Here is a 16,034-nt window from a genome sequence, read left to right as displayed (position 1 = left end):
CTGCTCGGTACCAGAACTGAGGCTGGGCTGATGGCTCTAAGGGCCAAGCTTTGGGCCCTATGCACACAGCTGCCTCCGGGCAGGGAACACCCAGGTGCAGCAGCACTTCATGAGCATGGAAACTTCCCTTCAGAGGGGGAAGCACGACCCCAGCATGGGTCCCTGATTGGTGGCAACTTCCAGGATCATCTCCAGCAGTATTTGTACCTGTTTCAGCTGCATGCTCCAACCAGCTGGCCCCCATTTTTCCTTGAGCTGGATGACACAGGAGCTCTGCCTGCTGCCAGGAGTGAAAGGTGAAGAACTTGTTCCCAGCTCCAGCTGAGGCTCTTGGTCCCCTCCAAGCCCCTCACCAAATCCAAGCCAGTCACAGGAGGATGGAGGAGAAACCTGCCTGGAACGCCCACCCTCCAGGGAGGTTAATACACTTCTTGGTGTTACTCTGAGGTTACTGGGGTCCCCCGACATCTCACACACCCCAGAGGAAGTTCAAGCTACAGAGAGAACAATCACAACTCTGAAAGCTGACCCTAGAACTTCGGGGGGGGGGGGCAGTCTCGGAGAACCTTTGTCTTTTCTAGCCCAGGCATTTTACTATTTCCTCTCTCCCAGGCCTCTGGTCAGCAGGTGGTCTTGCTTGCATCTTCACTGCCCAACTGACACAAGCTGTAGTTCTGGTACAGCACCTCCGTGGTGGATGGGGAGGTTGTGAAGACAATTGCTTGTGAAAGCCAGAAAAATGGTCTGTTCATTTGACATGGCAACTCTTCTTGGGAGGATGCATAGATCGGAAATTCATTTATTTCCCAAGTGTTTGTTGAGTTCTTGGTACATGCCAGGCAGGGTACTGAGCCAGGAGCTGGAGAAAAGTCACGAATTAGTGAACATCCCTGCTCTCTTGGGGTTTACGTTCTAGTTTTCTGTTGCCTGATAATCCATCTTACGGACGAGGAAAGCGTGACATATATCGGCTACTGGCAAAGGGCTGGGCTGAGAGATTCAATACTGGCTGTATAACGCTAGGGGGTCTAAGAACCATCACTCCCCCTCCAAGGCCCGGGTCTCCCCTTCCTCGGAAGCCCTTCGTGCGACCCCCTTCCCCATTCCTCTCGGAGACTTGGGCTGCAGCAGCTTGCTCTTTGCCCCAGCGCTAGCCCCGGAGGTGCTGGCGTAAGACGAACCGAAGAAAGGCGGCGGGGCGGGCAGGCCCCAACCCTGGGGTGGCTGGGCGAGCGCAGGTCTCCGGCGGGACCAGGAGCGGTTGAGCCCCGCCCCCAGCGCGGCTGCCAGCCGAGCGCGCACGCGCAGAGGGCCGCGCTCCTCAGGCGGCACCGCCCACCACCGGGGGACGTCGGCGGCGCGCGACGTATTTCGCAGGATAAATGCGGTGGCGCCGGGCGTAGGAGCGCTTCGGCCGGGGCGCTTTTGGGCGTTCGGACGTTTGGTGGCGTTGTGGCCCGCGCCTGAGCCGGCCCTGCTTCTCGCTGTGCCATGGCGGACGAGGGGAAGTCCTACAACGGTCAGTGCTGGCTCTCAGGGCGGGGAGCGAGATGATCTGGGGCCCAGTGGGCGGCGCCGGCCTAGGCCGCAGCCCCGGGGCGGGAGGCTGCGAGAGGCCAGGCGTCCGCGGGGGGCGTCGGCGGCGCGGGCCGGGGGCAAGGCCCCCCGCGGGCCCGGCCGCACTCGAGGCTGGGAGCCCGACGTGTTGACGCGGGAATCCTGGCGTTGCGAGGAGCTTCGGTTCGGAGCAGGCGGCCTGGCGGTGGGGTGGCGAGATTCCTTTGAACTTTGTGGGTGGTTGATGCCTGTCAGTTCAGTTTGGCGGCCAGACTCTTCCTTTAATGTGAGTCGGTGCCCTTCTCATCGGCTACCTGTGTCCTATTTTCCACCGCGTCCAGTCTCTTGCCCCGCCTCCCCTGCGGCCTTGGCTTTGGCTTTAAAATTTAAACCTCCACACCAACGCGCTGTATCCGAACACTACGCAGGGTTTTTGTCCAGAGGAGTGGTTAGGAGCACATGACAGCTGAGGTTTGAGTTCTGAGTTGTCTTCCCCACGCTTGAGTGAATTCCACTCCCAGGCCTCATTTCTCTATTTTCCTAAGAAGGTAGCGATTGTACTTATTTTCTAAGTTTGCCCTTGTGTATGTTAAACGAGTTTATTCACATCAAGTGCCTGGAGCATAGTGCCTGGCTCTGGAGAAAGTTCTCAGTGTATATTAGCTGTGCCTGCTATTCAGTTTGTTTGTTTTACTCCTATGGTCATTTCTTAAGGTTCATTGTTTGCAGAGTGCTAGGCATGAGGCAGACCTTTTTGGGAGTCATAGACCTTTTTTTTTAGAAGCCATTCCTACACACCACAGGATTCAGAGGGTCCTGTTCCTGGAGAGCAGTCAAGGACAGTTGGCTAAGCTCCCTAGTTGCCACTAGAACCTGAATCTTAGAAGTTGTCTCCTGAGTTAAAAGGCATTTCTGGGGGTGCCTCTGTGGCTCAGTTGGTTCAGTCAGCATCTGCCTTTGGCTCCGATCTTGATCCCAGAGTCCTGGGATAGAGCCCCATGTCGGGCTCTCTGCTCAGTGGGGAGCCTGCTTCTCACTCTCCCTGCTGCCCCACCTACTTGTGCGCTCTCTCTCTTTCTCTCCCTCTCTAGTAAATAAATAAAATCTTTTTTTTTTTAGGCATTTCTGGCCAAGGAAATAAAGAGCCCGCTCCCAAAACTTCAGGGTGTCAGTTTGAGAACAAGAATTTTTTTTTTTTTTAAGATTTTATTTATTTATTTGACAGAGAGAGACACAGCAAGAGAGGGAACACAAGCAGGGGAAGTGGGAGAGGGAGAAGCAGGCTTCCCGCGGAGCAGGGAGCCCGATGTGGGGCTCGATCCGAGGACCCCGGGACCATGACCTGAGCCGAGGGCAGATGCCCAACAACTGAGCCACCCAGGCGCCCCGAGAACAAGAATTTTAAAGAGGGACGGCTGGGTGGCTCAGTCATTAAGCATCTGCCTTCGACTCAGGTCATGATCCCGGGGTCCTGGGGTCGAGCCCACATCGGGCTCCCTGCTCCGCGGGAAGCCTGCTTCTCCCTCTCCCACTCCCCCTGCTTGTGTTCCCTCTCTCGCTGCGTCTCTGTCAAATAAATAAATAAAATCTTTTAAAAAGAAAAAGAATTTTAAAGAAGCCAAAAAAAAAGTTTTAAAGAAGCTCTTAAATTGATTATATTTATAACTGTATGATGTTTGTACTCTGTAGGCAAAGGAAGCATTGTTTACTGAAAGCTGATGTGATCGTTGTGATTGATTGATTTTAGGAGATGTGAGAGAGGTCCCCATCCAGATTTTGAGAGGGGTTAAATAGATTTGGGAGGCCAAGAGCAAGCAGATTTCAGGTGACTTTTCAGTTGCACACTGAGTCCGTATTCCGCTCACACTTCCACATTGTGCTTCTCTTCTCTGTAAGTTCCAGTTTCTGACTCATTTTTCTAAAGCCCTGTGTTGTCTTCCAGTAATGTTTCCCTCACGCTGCCATGCCACAGAGAGGGTTCTCTCTCTCAACAGACAGAAGTGTGCGTGGAAGTGGGCTTCGTGGTTGGTGTGTATGTCGTTCTATAGCACAGGCTGCTGGAGCTGTGACTGCCACAGCAGGGTAGCTGGACTAGCAACGTGTCTTCTGATTGATGTCGTTTTTAACCCCAGAGCACGATGACCGTGTTAGTTTCCCTCAAAGAAGAAAGAAAGGCCGGGGTCCTTTCCGGTGGAAATACGGTGAGGGGAACCGTAGGTCTGGAAGAGGAGGTTCTGGCATCCGGTCTTCCCGCCTGGAGGAAGATGACAGAGATGTGGCGATGAGTGATGCCCAGGATGTTCCCCGAATACGACAGTAAGTGACCAGTTGATCTGGTTTGATTTTAGTGACCCATTTATTTATTTAGCTCTCTACTGCCCACACCATTTCTCTTCCCACCTGTACAAGTGAGAGATGCCAGGGCCAGCTTAATAGGCGAACAGTCTTAGCTGCAGTCCTGACAGCAGTGTGGGAAGCCTTTGAGAAGACATTCCTAGTGTTTGTGGACATTCTGTTCTTTGCTTCCCCACAGCAACCCCTATCCTTCCCGACCCAACCGTCGAGGTGACAGTTGGCATGATCGAGATCGCATTCATGTTACTGTGCGGAGAGACAGAACTCTTCCAGACAGAGGAGGGGCTGGTACCAGTCAGGATGGGACCTCGAGAAACTGGTTTAAGATTACAGTGAGTGTCTGGGGCACCTGGGGGGCTCAGTCGGTTAAGTGTCTGTCCGACTCTTGATTTCAGCTCAGGTCACGATCTCAAGGTCATGAAATTGAGTCCTGTGTCATCTTTGTGCTGGCCATGGAGCCAGCTTGAGATTCTCTCTCTCTCTATCCCTCCCCCCCCTCTGCCCCTTGCCCCTTAAAAAAAAGATTACAGTGAGTGTCTGGGGAAGTAGATGCTGCAAGGGAGAGAGGGGGCTGGTCTCAGAGTGAAGGTCTTTACTTTTCACATGACAAAATCGATCTTCTCAGCTGTTTTCTCCACAGTCAGGTGTCCATCCTTTCTCCTAGAACACCTAAGAGCAGGTTCAGGAAAGGCATAGAAGAGGACAAGCAGGATTGCGGGGAGGGGGGGGCACCATCTAAAGGAAAACATGGTTAACTGGTTGGGAGGTAGAGGAACTCCTCTGAATGTCTCCATGTGGGTCAAGCCGATCATGGGGCTTGGGATCTCTTAAGTCCTCTGAGGGGCGGGCCAGGTCTGAATCATATCTTGAAACTTTTAGAACCAAAAAATTTTATTTTCTTGAGGAATACTAAGTTTAAATGGACAGAAAGGAAGAGGGTAAGGAGTCTGACTTGAGTAAAAAAACTTTTAACTGGCCCTTCCTTCAGGAAATGTTGTGAAAGTTGGCAGAAGATGTGAAAGGAGCGCTAGATGCGTCTGCTGGCCGGCCTTTGTTACATATTGTTCCTTTTTCTCTTTCATCTAGATTCCCTATGGCAGAAAGTATGACAAGTCATGGCTCCTGAGTGTGATTCAGAGCAAGTGCAATGTCCCTTTCACTCCCATTGAGGTGAGAGAAGGCCTCTGTGGCTGCTGGGCACCAAGGAAGGTCAGGGGCCAGCTGGACCAGGGGCCCTGGGCTCCAAGTCTCATGCTCTTGTTTCCTCTTTGTGCAGTTTCACTATGAAAACACACGGGCCCAGTTTTTCGTGGAGGATGCCAGCACCGCCTCTGCGTTGAAGGCCGTCAACTATAAGATCGTAGATCAGGAAAACCGAAGGGTGTGTATGAAGGGCCTGGCTTGGCTGGGGGTAGGTCTTGATCCTGCAGCTTAGGCTTCCCTGGGATTCACCCTGCCCTCTGTGTCTTCCCTGTAGATATCCATCATCATCAACTCCTCTGCCCCACCCCATTCGGTACAGAACGAACTGAAGCCGGAACAAGTCGAGCAGCTAAAGGTGAGGCAGGCTCCTGTCATGTGTTTCCGCTCCAGTCCTCCCACTTCTTGCATCCACAACCCTCCACACAACCCAAGTGAGCCCCTGACCCCCAACCCCTTTTCTTTCCCCTGTAGCTGATCATGAGCAAACGATATGATGGCTCCCAACAAGCGCTCGACCTCAAAGGCCTCCGTTCAGACCCAGGTAGGACCAGTAGCAGTCATTCTCAGGGAGGTGGAGGCAGAGGGGAATCTCTCGGGGGGGGAAAGTTCGAGAATGGTTTGGTACGAACTCTGACCTGGGAAAGCCCTCTCAGACTTGCCTTTCCTTCCTTTCTGCTTCCTGAAGACTTGGTGGCTCAGAATATCGATGTCGTCCTGAATCGCAGGAGCTGTATGGCGGCTACCCTGCGAATCATTGAGGAGAACATCCCTGAGGTGAGGCCTTTGTCCTGTTTTGAGACGGGAGGAAGCAGGGTGCGGTAGGTAGGATGGGGTCGGGAGGCAGCTGTGTCTCTTCATTCTTTGTTGGCGGTGCTTCCTCTATACTCTTCTCCGCCCGCAGCTTTTGTCCTTAAACTTGAGCAGCAACAGGCTGTACAGGCTGGATGACATGTCCAGCCTCGTGCAGAAAGCACCCAACCTGAAGATCCTCAACCTCTCCGGAAACGAGGTGAGACCTGAGGGCCTGGTTGTGTCGTGGGCAGGGTGAGCAGAGGGCTCGGGCAGGAGGCTCAAGGAGGGTGTTTCGGGGTTGGGGATCTCGCCGGCTCTCCTTACCAGGATCTCCTGCCCACTCTTTCTCCCCACCTCTCTGCAGTTGAAGTCTGAGAGGGAGTTGGACAAGGTAAAAGGGCTGAAGCTGGAAGAGTTGTGGCTCGACGGAAACCCGCTATGCGACACCTTCCGAGACCAGTCCACCTACATCAGGTCAGTTGTAGCCTCTGTCTCCCCTCCTGGGGACCTTCACCCCCCGGGAGGCTGAGCTAATGCACCCTGACCAGTGCCCGTCTGCAGGAGATGTGCAGCCCTGAGCTGGAACCACCTGTCCTTTGGGAGGATCACGTGTTCCTCCCTTCGTCTGTCCGTGTGTCCCAGCTTGGCCCCGAGGTTTCCTTTCCTTTCTTCTCACCTGACTACCTATTTGCTGTTCTGTGGTCTTTCCTCTTCCCGAACACAGCCTTTTCTAGAGTCTCCCTACCCTACTGTTCCAGGAAGGGCATTTCCCGCTTTCTACCACGACCAGGGCGTGTCTTGCATATATGTCCCATACATGGATCTGCCTTGTGCCAAGAGCCTGGTATCCCTGGGCCGAGAAAGGCCTCCCTCCCTGGGACTTGCTGTTGATGGGCCTTCCCTTCTTTGTCCGGTGCTGGCCCCTCTTGCCGTTTTGCCAAGAGGGACTCTTGTCACGGTCCACGTGCCCAAGGCCGTTGCCTGGGCCTTCCCCCTCGTGCTGAGGTTGAGGCCTCCTCGGAGCTGGTGCCACGCACTCTGTCTCTCTTGCCCAGAGCTGTGAGCTGGGCCCTCCCTGGAGAAGAAACCTGGGTTCCCCAAGCCATGTGACTAGAGCCGGGGCCCCGCCAGCAGGCGAGGGAAGCCCAAGGCAGGTGCTGGGCGTGGAGGCCACGGGGGCATAGACTACCGAGGAGACACAGAACTGACCCTCTCGGGGGGCGTTGCCCCGCCCTCACTTGCACACCTCACATCGCCCTGCTTGGCCCCGGAGGATGGCTGGTTAGCCAGAGACGGGTAAGATTCCTCAGGGAAGGAACAACCTAAGACAGGCACAGTCGCAGAGGGGCCATCAGGAGAGAATTTGGGGGCCAACAGAGGTGGGGCACAGACCCTCACCCCCCCAACTTTGCAGGGGCCTGAACCCTCACCTCTTCTGAGGGAGGTCTCCTGCCCCCATGGCTGCTTCGCTTCCCACGCCCAGCTCAGATCGGGACCCAGGTAGCAGACAGAGACCTGGCCAACAGCAACTGCCCTCCGGCTGCAGCAAGAATTTGTTTTTCGTCTGTACCTTGGACCACGGGGAAAGGGGCAGCCGAAGGAAAAGGCTGTGTTGGGTGTCTTCTTCCCTTTTTCCTTCCTTATTTTCCTGAATGCCTCTTTGCCTTATAGTTCTTTCGCTTTTTCTTTGCTTTCTCTTTCTTTTTACTCTCTACTTCTCTCTGTCTCCCCATCTCTCCCTTGCCCCAGCCCCATCCTGCCTTCTCTCTCTCTCTTCTTTTCCTTCCTTGTGTTCTTCCTTCACCTCCCCTCTTCCTGAACCCCCCGCCTTGCTCATCTCCCTGCCCCAACATCCTGTGCCATCCCTGTGGTGTGTTCTGGTCTTGGCCATGGCCAGACCGGGCAGAACTGATGGATACCTGTTGAGGCAGCGGAGCCCCTGGGCTCCCACCCCATTCCCTCCTCCCGGGGCTGCACAGGTGAGTAGGTGGAAGGTAAGGGGGGCAGGGAGGGGAAGGAGGTCCTGGCTTAAAGCCTGGGCTGGGAGTGCTGCTCTGTGGCGCTCGGGTCAGGCAGCAAGAAGAGAGTCAGCCTTCAAGGCGGTCATTTCTGGGTGCCCCGGGTGAGGTGGGGAGTGGGGCCTCTTTCCCCAGAGCTCAGAGGCTGGGGAGGAGTGAGAGGACAAGCAGGATGGGGTGGGCGGTCCCTTGGGCTTTGGAGTATTTGCTCCTAGAGCAGCTCAGGAGGCACGGTGGCTCTGAAGCATCACTCACTTCTGTCCCGTTTTTGACAGCGCCATTCGAGAACGATTTCCCAAATTATTACGCCTGGTAAGTCCGTAGCTCTTTAAATTCTTTTCTAATGAGCATAGGCTCTCCCACCCAAAAGCTCTTGCCTCATGTGTGTTCGTATGACCGTTAATTTGGAGACAACGAAGACCTTTGAGAATCTGGCAAAGGCTATAATCCTTCTCAGAAAAAGGCTCGTAGACAAAAGTTGCCTCTGTCGGGATTCCTGGATCTTTTCCGTGTGTCCTTGACACTTGATCTCTGACCCCTCATTCCTAGTTTGCCCATCTCATTACTCATCCAGCCTTTTCTCTCTGGTTACGCTGTCGACTTCCCACAGGACGGCCATGAGTTACCTCCGCCAATTGCATTTGATGTTGAAGCCCCCACAATGTTACCTCCCTGCAAGGTAAGAAGGGGGCAGCGCTAGAACTCATGTCGGGAGGAGAGGATTGGATACGTGGTCCTGATACCCGTGTGTGATTCCAGGGAAGCTACTTTGGAACAGAGACCCTGAAGAATCTGGTCCTGCACTTCCTGCAGCAGTGAGTATGCAGGGTTCCCCGAGGCTGGGGAGCGGTGGGTGGGTCCCGGCACAGCTCCCTCTGGGGAGCCAGACCCGGGAGCTCAGACTGTCCCTTTTGTGTTCTACACAGGTACTATGCGGTGTACGACTCTGGAGACCGGCAGCGGCTCCTGGACGCCTACCACGACGGGGCCTGCTGCTCCCTCAGCATTCCCTTCACGCCCCAGAACCCTGCCCGGTGAGTGTCCCCGGCCACAGCCTGCCCAGGACCATGCAGGCGAGCACCTGCTAGCCCACATCCTGCTCTGACCCCTGCCTCCTTTTCCGCTTCTTCCTCTAGAAGCAACCTGGCCGAGTACTTCAAGGATAGCAGGAATGTGAAGAAGCTCAAAGACCCGAGTAAGTGTGCGATGTGAGCAGAACAGGGTGGGAAAGGGGGGCGGGCGGGACTCGGTCACGGGGCTCAGGAGCGTGCGGCAGCCCCTGACCTTGGGTTCTCCTCTCCCACAGCCCTGCGGTTCCGGCTGCTGAAGCACACACGTCTCAATGTCGTCGCCTTCCTCAATGAGCTGCCCAAAACTCAGCACGACATCAACTCCTTTGTGGTAGACATAAGCGCGCAGACAGTAAGCACCTGTTTCTTGCCCACAAAAGCCGGAACTGAGGAAGGGCAGTTACGAGGCCTGGGGGTCTCCGGCTCTGGCCGGGAGCCTGCATGGTGACAGACACCTCTTCTCTTTCAGAGTACGTTGCTGTGTTTTTCTGTCAACGGGGTCTTCAAAGAAGGTAAGAAGCTTTGGAGTCCCGAGTTTGCAGAGTGGGCCCTCCCTCAGCGAGATTTTTTTTTCTCAGCACTCTCAGCTGCTTTCCTTCTCCGTCCCTGACCTCCTCCTCTTCTGCCCCCAAGCCACCTTCATGAGGCCTCCCCTCCCCACCCCATGTTTGGGAAATGGGACAAGCCTGAGGATTAGGAGGACACAGACTCTGGGGTCAGGCAGGTCTGGGCTCCATTCCAGCCTCGGGCCCATGGGTCTGTGGGCAACTTACGTTATCTCTGGGCTTCGAATTCTTTATTTGTAGAAGGGGGTTGGTAAGAGCCATCTCACAGCCGTGCCGTGGGGAGTCGGCGCAGCGCCTGACACAGGAGCTGACGCATGGGTCCTCTGGGTGGGCTAACGCTGGTGGTGGTTCGCCCTGCCCTCCGACACTCCTCTTCCCCTCTCCTCCTCTATACACACATAATCATCTGTCTGGTCTGCTTCAGTTTAGTTGTATCCAGTAAGACCAGGATTGGAGAAGCTTTTAGTAAACTTGAGGTGTAGCTGATTCTAAGGGGTCGTTGCTGTTGTTAACATTACAGTGGACGGAAAGTCTCGGGATTCTTTGCGAGCATTCACCCGGACGTTTGTCGCTGTTCCTGCGAGCAACTCAGGGTGAGTGTGTGGCTTACCACACGGGGTCCCAGTCCCAGTCTGTGGCCAGCATGTGGGAATTGGTGGGGGGTTGCGAGGGGGGAGCCGGTCCTCAGGAAATGTTCAGAATTTCAGGAGGAGGCTCTCACAGTGGTGGTGAACTCGGCTCTGGAGCCAGACTGTTTGGGTTTTTCATCTGGCTGCACCACTTCTAGCTAAGAGCAAGTTTCCTCATTGGGAAACTAACATAAGCTACTTACTTCTTTGGTCTATTGTAAAGATCAGTGGGAATAAGAACTTCCCTGAGTTGGGGGAGAATATGTAACTCTAATGTTGTTTGGCATCTGCCCCCATACATGGGTTCTTAGGGGCGTAAGGAGCGTAAATGATAAAAGGTAATGACCAAGGGGCGCCTGGGTGGCTCAGTCGGTTAAGCGGCTGCCTTCGGCTCAGGTCATGATCCCAGGGTCCTGGGATCGAGCCCCACGTCCGGCTCCCTACTCAGCGGAGAGCCTGCTTCTCCCTCTCCCTCTGCCTACTTGTGCTCTGTCAAATAAATAAATAAAATCTTAAAAAAAAAAAAAAAGTAATGACCAAGAGTGGGGAGGGGGACTTGGTGGGTATTGAAAGAATCTGTTAAGTGTAAAAGTGTCAAGTGTGAGAACAGGAATAATGTTGGGAAGTTGAGGTTGGCTGTCTGGCCAGCTGTCTAAAGTGCTTTTTGTCCCGAAGGCTGTGCATCGTGAACGACGAGCTGTTTGTGCGGAATGCCAGCCCTGATGAGATCCAGAGAGCCTTTGCCATGCCTGCACCCACCCCTTCCTCCAGTCCAGTGCCCACCCTGTCCCCAGAGCAGCAGGAAATGCTGCAGGCGTTCTCTACCCAGTCTGGCATGAACCTTGAGTGGTCCCAGAAGTGAGTACTGGGCATGTGTAGGAATAGGAGTAAACAGAGGTAGGAGTGGAAGTGAATAATGAGTGCTGCTGACATTTTAAAAGCCAAAATTTAGGGGTGTCTGGGTGGCTCAGTCGTTAAGCATCTGCCTTCGGTTCAGGTCATGATCCCAGGGTCCTGGGATCGAGCCCCACATCGGGCTCCCTGCTCAGCGGGAAGCCTGCTTCTCCCTCTCCCACTCCCCCTGCTTGTGTTCCCTCTCTCGCTGTCTCTCTGTCAAATAAATAAAATCTTTAAAAAAAAACAAAAAACAAAATTTATAAATATGGCCCATAAAAAAATTTGGCCTATGCCTAAATCAGCATAGCAGAATTTTTATATACTATTCTGCAACTTACTTTTTTTGCTTATCCCATGGATGTCTTTCCCTATCATTATAAAAATTACCTTAGTCTTCTTGATAGCTACTTAATACTCCTTTGTATCCAGTAGACCAGTGAGAAGACATTTGGATTTTTACTAATTTTTCATTTGTAATCCATAGTGCAAGAGTGTATGTAATTGTTGGCACACATGGGTGAGTGTTTCTCTAGGAAGGATTGTGAAGTGGCGTTTAGTGAGCAGGGTGCTCTTCCCCCCACTCCAGGTGCCTTCAGGACAACAACTGGGACTACACCAGATCTGCCCAGGCCTTTACTCATCTCAAGGTAAGTTTTGGGAATTCAGTAGCAAGAAGGCCAGGGATCTCTGGGCCTTGAGACGGTCAAGCCAGCTGGGGGGAGGGGGAAAGGGACTGGCTCTACTGACCTTTTCTTTTTTTTCTAAGGCTAAGGGCGAGATCCCAGAAGTGGCGTTTATGAAGTGATCTGTAGCCGTGCCCCAGAAGAAGCCCCCTGTAAAATAGCCCTTGGATATTGATGTCTCCTTGTCGTGGCTGTCGGCTCTTGTCTCCTCCTCTCTGGCCCCCAGGCCACCCCGTGACTGTGACCGAAGAGGGAGGGCTGCTGGATCCCTCTCCTCACCTGCCTTCTGGAAGACTTCTGGGAGACTTCCAGGGGATTGAGCCTCACTGGTGCCAGGAAGCCAAAGCTTACTTTGTAGAACTGACACTAAACTCCCCCGAAGGATTTAGGTGCTTTGTGTACTTAACCCCAGAACCCGCCGTACTTTTTAAGATAAAGAGTGATATTGTATTTTGTGTCACGGTGCTACATTGTTTTTGCCTCGCCCCTGTTGGGGGGCGGCGGGGCCCCACCCCACCAGGGCGGCAGGCCTCTAAGCTCGGGGGCGGGGCCGCAGGCCGGAAGTCCCGCCCCGGAAGCGACGACGTGCTGGGGCCATGGCGGCGCTTGGGCGGCGGTGGACTGTGCGGCTGCTGGCCGCAGTGCGGCCCCTGCACGAGGTGGCTCTGTCACGGGATGTGCTGCTCTTCCAGCACGAACGGGGCCGCTTCTTCGCCGTCCTCGGGCTGTTCTGCGCGGGCCAGGGCGTCTTCTGGGCGTCCCTGGCCGTGGCAGCCTTGGCCCGACCCCCGGCCCGGGCGCTGCCTCCAGACGCGGAGCCCGCAGACCGCGGCCGCTTGGACCTGCGCTCCACGCTCTGGCGCTACGGCCTGGCCGTCGGCTGCGGCGCCATCGGTAAGGCGTGGGCTGGCTTCCAACACGGGGACGGGGGCGGCTGGACACGACCCTCCCTGCCCCGGCAAGGACAGTGCGGGGCTCCCACGCACTTCTCCACGCTGGAGTTGGAGGCCCTTGAGCCAAGCCCTCGGACAGGCCTGGGGTGAGGTTTGCCTCTCACTCTGCGAGCTTGAGCAGTTACACCGCTCTGACCCGTCTCGCCCTTGAAACGGGGGTGTACATGAAGGTTGTTGGGGAGGAAGGACGAACACAAGAGCCGGGTAGAAGAGGAGCTCGGTAAATGTTAACTGTCATCACAATTTTTTTAATTCTGGGCCACTGGAAAGGTTGCTGCTTAGCTCTTCAGCAAAAACCCCTCACCGCAAACTTTGGTCTTCCTGCAGGTACCCTGGTACTTGGCGCTGGTCTTCTCTTCTCCCTCCGTTCTGTGCGTTCAGTGATGCTGCAGGCTGGAGGGAAGCACGTGACCCTCACCACTCATGCCCCCTTTGGCTTGGGTGCTCATTTCACCGTCCCTTTGAACCAGGTGTCCTGCATGGCCCACCGTGGTGAAGTCCCTGCTATGTTGCCTTTGAAGATCAAAGGCCGGCGCTTCTACTTCCTCTTGGACAAAGCTGGACATTTCCCCAACACAAAACTCTTTGACAATACTGTGGGGGCCTACCGCAGCTTGTGAAGAAACCACCTTGGGTCGCTCACCTCTCCCAGAGGGGAATAAAAACTGAACCTTGGAGATGGGGTGACAACCAAGGGCAGGACACAAGGGGGCCCAGGGTTCATGAGCAGCAAATAAAAGAGCAGTCATCCCAAGGGCAAGGGACAGAACCTCTGACTTTTGTTCCATATCTGTTTAGCTCTGTCCTCCCATCCACCTGCCTACAGTGCTTTAACACCAAGAACTCAGTACCAAGATGAAGGAAGAAAGTAATATAATATTCTGGTACAAAAACAGCTGTAGGAAGAGAGGTGGAGGGGCCTATCATCATGTTTCCCTCGTGGAGGGAAAACAGGCTCCCAGCATAAACAGGGCCATGAGGGGGCAACAGGATTGTAGGCACTTGGGCACAGAGTCTTTGGCTGCAGGAAGCATTCTTTGGTTACTCTTCAGGAATGGGAAAGGCGTGGCCCAACGAGAGCGTCTGTCTCAGAGCTCCATTCAGGGTCGCCCCGCTCCAGAGGCCGGTATGGGGCGGCTTCGGACTTCCACTGCACCACCTGAAGCACCAAGACCACACACCACAATACCAGATTCACCCAAGAAGAGGTCTGTGGGAGACAGGAACAGGAGTGTGAGGAGTGTGGCCATCTCAAACCCAGTTCCACCCACAAACCACTATTCTCTGTTCGCGGTCAGGTTGAAAGCCCTTCAGCCTCTCACTGGAGAGCACCCTTAACAACTACAGATGCTTATAGGAATCTGTGGATCCCTGGGTTTCCACCAGTCTTTCATATCCCGGGACCTCACTTCAGCATTGTGTAGGTTGGAGTAAAACTGCAGGGCGGTTCCAGGGGGTGTCCATGCAATTTTCTGGGCTTCAGAGCAGCTGTGAGGTCAAAGAGATGGTGGTGAGAAAGGGAGGATATACTCCGAACACACCCATGCCCAGGTGCCCTTCAAGGTGAGAGCAACTGACAGGGACAGAAAGGGGGTTATAGCTCCCCTCTGCAGAGGGAAGGCAGTCAGCCCCAGCCGGGGCTCCCTCCCTCTTCCATTACCTAATTGTAATGTTCAAGGAGATGATGGATTTGCAGAGAGAACGGGTGCCAAATCGAAGGATACAGGCAGCCACTAAGACCAGGAAGATGGCTATAGCTGAGATGACCAGTGCAATGCGGAGCCCTATGGGACCTCTATGAGGAGGGAGAGAGGAAGCCTTGTGGTTGAGGTGGGACTTCTCCCAGCTCAGCCCCCCACCCTCAGCGCAGGGCAGTCACCTGTGGGAGTCCTCGATGCAGCTGCTGTAGACCCAGAAGAGTAGAAGCAGGAGACAGTAGAGGGCCAGGAGGCCAGAGACCCCTGCCACAAAGTAGCAGAGGGATGGGGCCGAGGGTTGAGCTAAGGCCGGGGAGGAGCCATTCAGGGCGGCCACACCATACAGCGGACAGCGGCCACTGAAGGAGCCCTGTGAAGAGAAGCTGCTGAGTCCCACCTAGATTTCAGGTTAGAGCCTCGGCGCAGGCTCATGGCAGGTGTGAGGGATAGCCTAGGAGAGGGCTACCCTAGGAGGTTCTCTCTACACTGTCAGTTCCTGTTTCTGGGCCTGATGGAGAGGGCCTGCTGGGGAGGTCAAACCTGCGGTGGCCACAAGGATCAGGAAATAGGCGGTGGTTATAAAGGATAGTGAGCTTCGGAGAGGCCTCACAAGTTCTGGTCTCCCCTCTGCAGAAATCCTAGAGTAAAACCAGAACTTGTGTAACCTTCAGCTATCTCCGGTGTTTTCTCATCTATTAAAAAAAAAAAAAAAAACTCCTACCCGGGGCACCTGGGTGGCTCAGTCGTTAAGCATCTGCCTTCGGCTCAGGTCATGGTCCCAGGGTCCTGGGATCGAGCCCCGCATCGGGCTCCCTGCTCCGCGGGAAGACTGCTTCTCCCTCTCCCACTCCCCCTGCTTGTGTTCAAATAAAATCTTTAAAAAAAAAAAAAGTCCTAATAGTGCCTACTTTATAGGGTTACATGAGCCTGTGTTTATGAACACGACTGCCTGGTTGGGGAAACCCTTGGGCTTTCCGTGGGCGTCTCCTACATGGCTGTCTTGTCATTCACACACACTGGGCTGCAATCCTGCGGTAGCCTGGTCATCTCCGCTACACTAAGCTTTATTTCCTGGCGGAGCTCGGCACAACAGTGTCTGATTTAACGGATGAAGGCAGGGCCTGGGCCGAATTCTGCTGCAGAACCAGTGTGAGGTTATGCAGCCGGAGCCACCAGGCCGGGCTATGTCTGCCGCTGTCAGTCACTCCTGAGGACTCGTCCTTTCGGCGAGGAAACGGCTGTGAAGCAGAACCCCGGCGGGCGGAGCCACAGAGCGCGATCGGCGCCGATGCATCCCGGCCGCAGAGCAGCGGCCACCCGCTCCCGGGAGCAGCGCGACGGGACCAGCCCGGCCCGGCCAGCAGAGCCAGCACCCCCGCCCCGCCTCGCCTCCCCGACCCCACGGCCGGCCCCGCCCCGCACCTGGGTCCGGGTCAGCGTCGCGGCCGCCACGGCCCCGCACAGGAAGGCGGCGGTGAAGAGCAAGAGCTCGAAGCGCTGCAGCCAGGGCAGCGCCATGGCACCCCCGCCACCAGGAAGGGTCGCCGCGGCAGCCAACCGCCCAAGCCCCGCCTCATCCGGCGCGACCCACGAGCGCGGAGACGTCACTTCCGA

The 16,034-nt window shown here is 55.1% G+C and overlaps 3 protein-coding genes across 4 annotated transcripts; 2 read left to right on the top strand and 1 right to left on the bottom strand.

Annotated features, from left to right (window-relative positions):
* The first annotated feature begins 15 nt into the window (after window positions 1–15).
* On the top strand, window positions 16–12,220 carry NXF1 (nuclear RNA export factor 1). 2 transcript variants are annotated; one of them, XM_032414314.1, is made up of 21 exons: window positions 16–296; window positions 3,690–3,873; window positions 4,091–4,244; window positions 4,999–5,082; window positions 5,189–5,293; window positions 5,390–5,470; window positions 5,587–5,656; window positions 5,801–5,889; window positions 6,017–6,124; window positions 6,272–6,381; window positions 8,201–8,237; window positions 8,536–8,604; window positions 8,685–8,740; window positions 8,852–8,959; window positions 9,062–9,120; window positions 9,232–9,347; window positions 9,465–9,507; window positions 10,082–10,154; window positions 10,866–11,048; window positions 11,674–11,734; window positions 11,854–12,220. In XM_032414314.1, the coding sequence occupies exons 1-21, from the start codon at window positions 221–223 to the stop codon at window positions 11,890–11,892; spliced, it is 1,905 nt and encodes a 634-aa protein (XP_032270205.1). In that variant the 5' UTR covers window positions 16–220; the 3' UTR covers window positions 11,893–12,220. The 2 variants fall into 2 exon arrangements, with proteins under 2 accessions (XP_032270205.1, XP_032270206.1); XM_032414315.1 differs by lacking the exon at window positions 16–296 and adding an exon at window positions 581–1,519.
* Window positions 12,221–12,261: 41 nt separating this feature from the next.
* Window positions 12,262–13,623, top strand: TMEM223 (transmembrane protein 223). The gene is made up of 2 exons (XM_032414321.1): window positions 12,262–12,664; window positions 13,051–13,623. Exons 1-2 carry the CDS (start codon window positions 12,367–12,369, stop codon window positions 13,341–13,343), a joined length of 591 nt encoding a protein of 196 aa, XP_032270212.1. The 5' UTR covers window positions 12,262–12,366; the 3' UTR covers window positions 13,344–13,623.
* TMEM179B (transmembrane protein 179B) lies at window positions 13,624–15,985 on the bottom strand. The gene is made up of 5 exons (XM_032414320.1): window positions 15,843–15,985; window positions 14,603–14,790; window positions 14,384–14,518; window positions 14,133–14,211; window positions 13,624–13,933 (listed from the first exon to the last, which is right to left on the bottom strand). Exons 1-5 carry the CDS (start codon window positions 15,936–15,938, stop codon window positions 13,772–13,774), a joined length of 660 nt encoding a protein of 219 aa, XP_032270211.1. The 5' UTR covers window positions 15,939–15,985; the 3' UTR covers window positions 13,624–13,771.
* Window positions 15,986–16,034: the final 49 nt, after the last annotated feature.

This window comes from Phoca vitulina, unplaced genomic scaffold (assembly GCF_004348235.1).
Source record: "Phoca vitulina isolate PV1807 unplaced genomic scaffold, GSC_HSeal_1.0 scaffold16, whole genome shotgun sequence".
NCBI classification, from domain to species: Eukaryota; Metazoa; Chordata; class Mammalia; order Carnivora; family Phocidae; genus Phoca; species Phoca vitulina.
Note: the sequence above shows the minus strand (reverse complement) of the source record. Positions and strands in the feature narration are given on the sequence as shown.

Bases quoted from the DNA above. Each gene is read 5' to 3' on its own strand.
- NXF1 (XM_032414314.1), top strand. From the start codon at position 221: ATGCTCCAACCAGCTGGCCCCCATTTTTCCTTGAGCTGGATGACACAG. The intron at 6,125-6,271 runs GTGAGACCTGAG...ACCTCTCTGCAG, and splicing joins TCAACCTCTCCGGAAACGAG to TTGAAGTCTGAGAGGGAGTT. The intron at 8,238-8,535 runs GTAAGTCCGTAG...GACTTCCCACAG, and splicing joins TTCCCAAATTATTACGCCTG to GACGGCCATGAGTTACCTCC.
- TMEM223 (XM_032414321.1), top strand. From the start codon at position 12,367: ATGGCGGCGCTTGGGCGGCGGTGGACTGTGCGGCTGCTGGCCGCAGTG. The intron at 12,665-13,050 runs GTAAGGCGTGGG...GTCTTCCTGCAG, and splicing joins CGTCGGCTGCGGCGCCATCG to GTACCCTGGTACTTGGCGCT.
- TMEM179B (XM_032414320.1), bottom strand. From the start codon at position 15,938: ATGGCGCTGCCCTGGCTGCAGCGCTTCGAGCTCTTGCTCTTCACCGCC. The intron at 14,791-15,842 runs GTGCGGGGCGGG...TTCTCTTCACAG, and splicing joins CGACGCTGACCCGGACCCAG to GGCTCCTTCAGTGGCCGCTG. The intron at 13,934-14,132 runs GTGAGGTCCCGG...TGTCTCCCACAG, and splicing joins CCAACCTACACAATGCTGAA to ACCTCTTCTTGGGTGAATCT.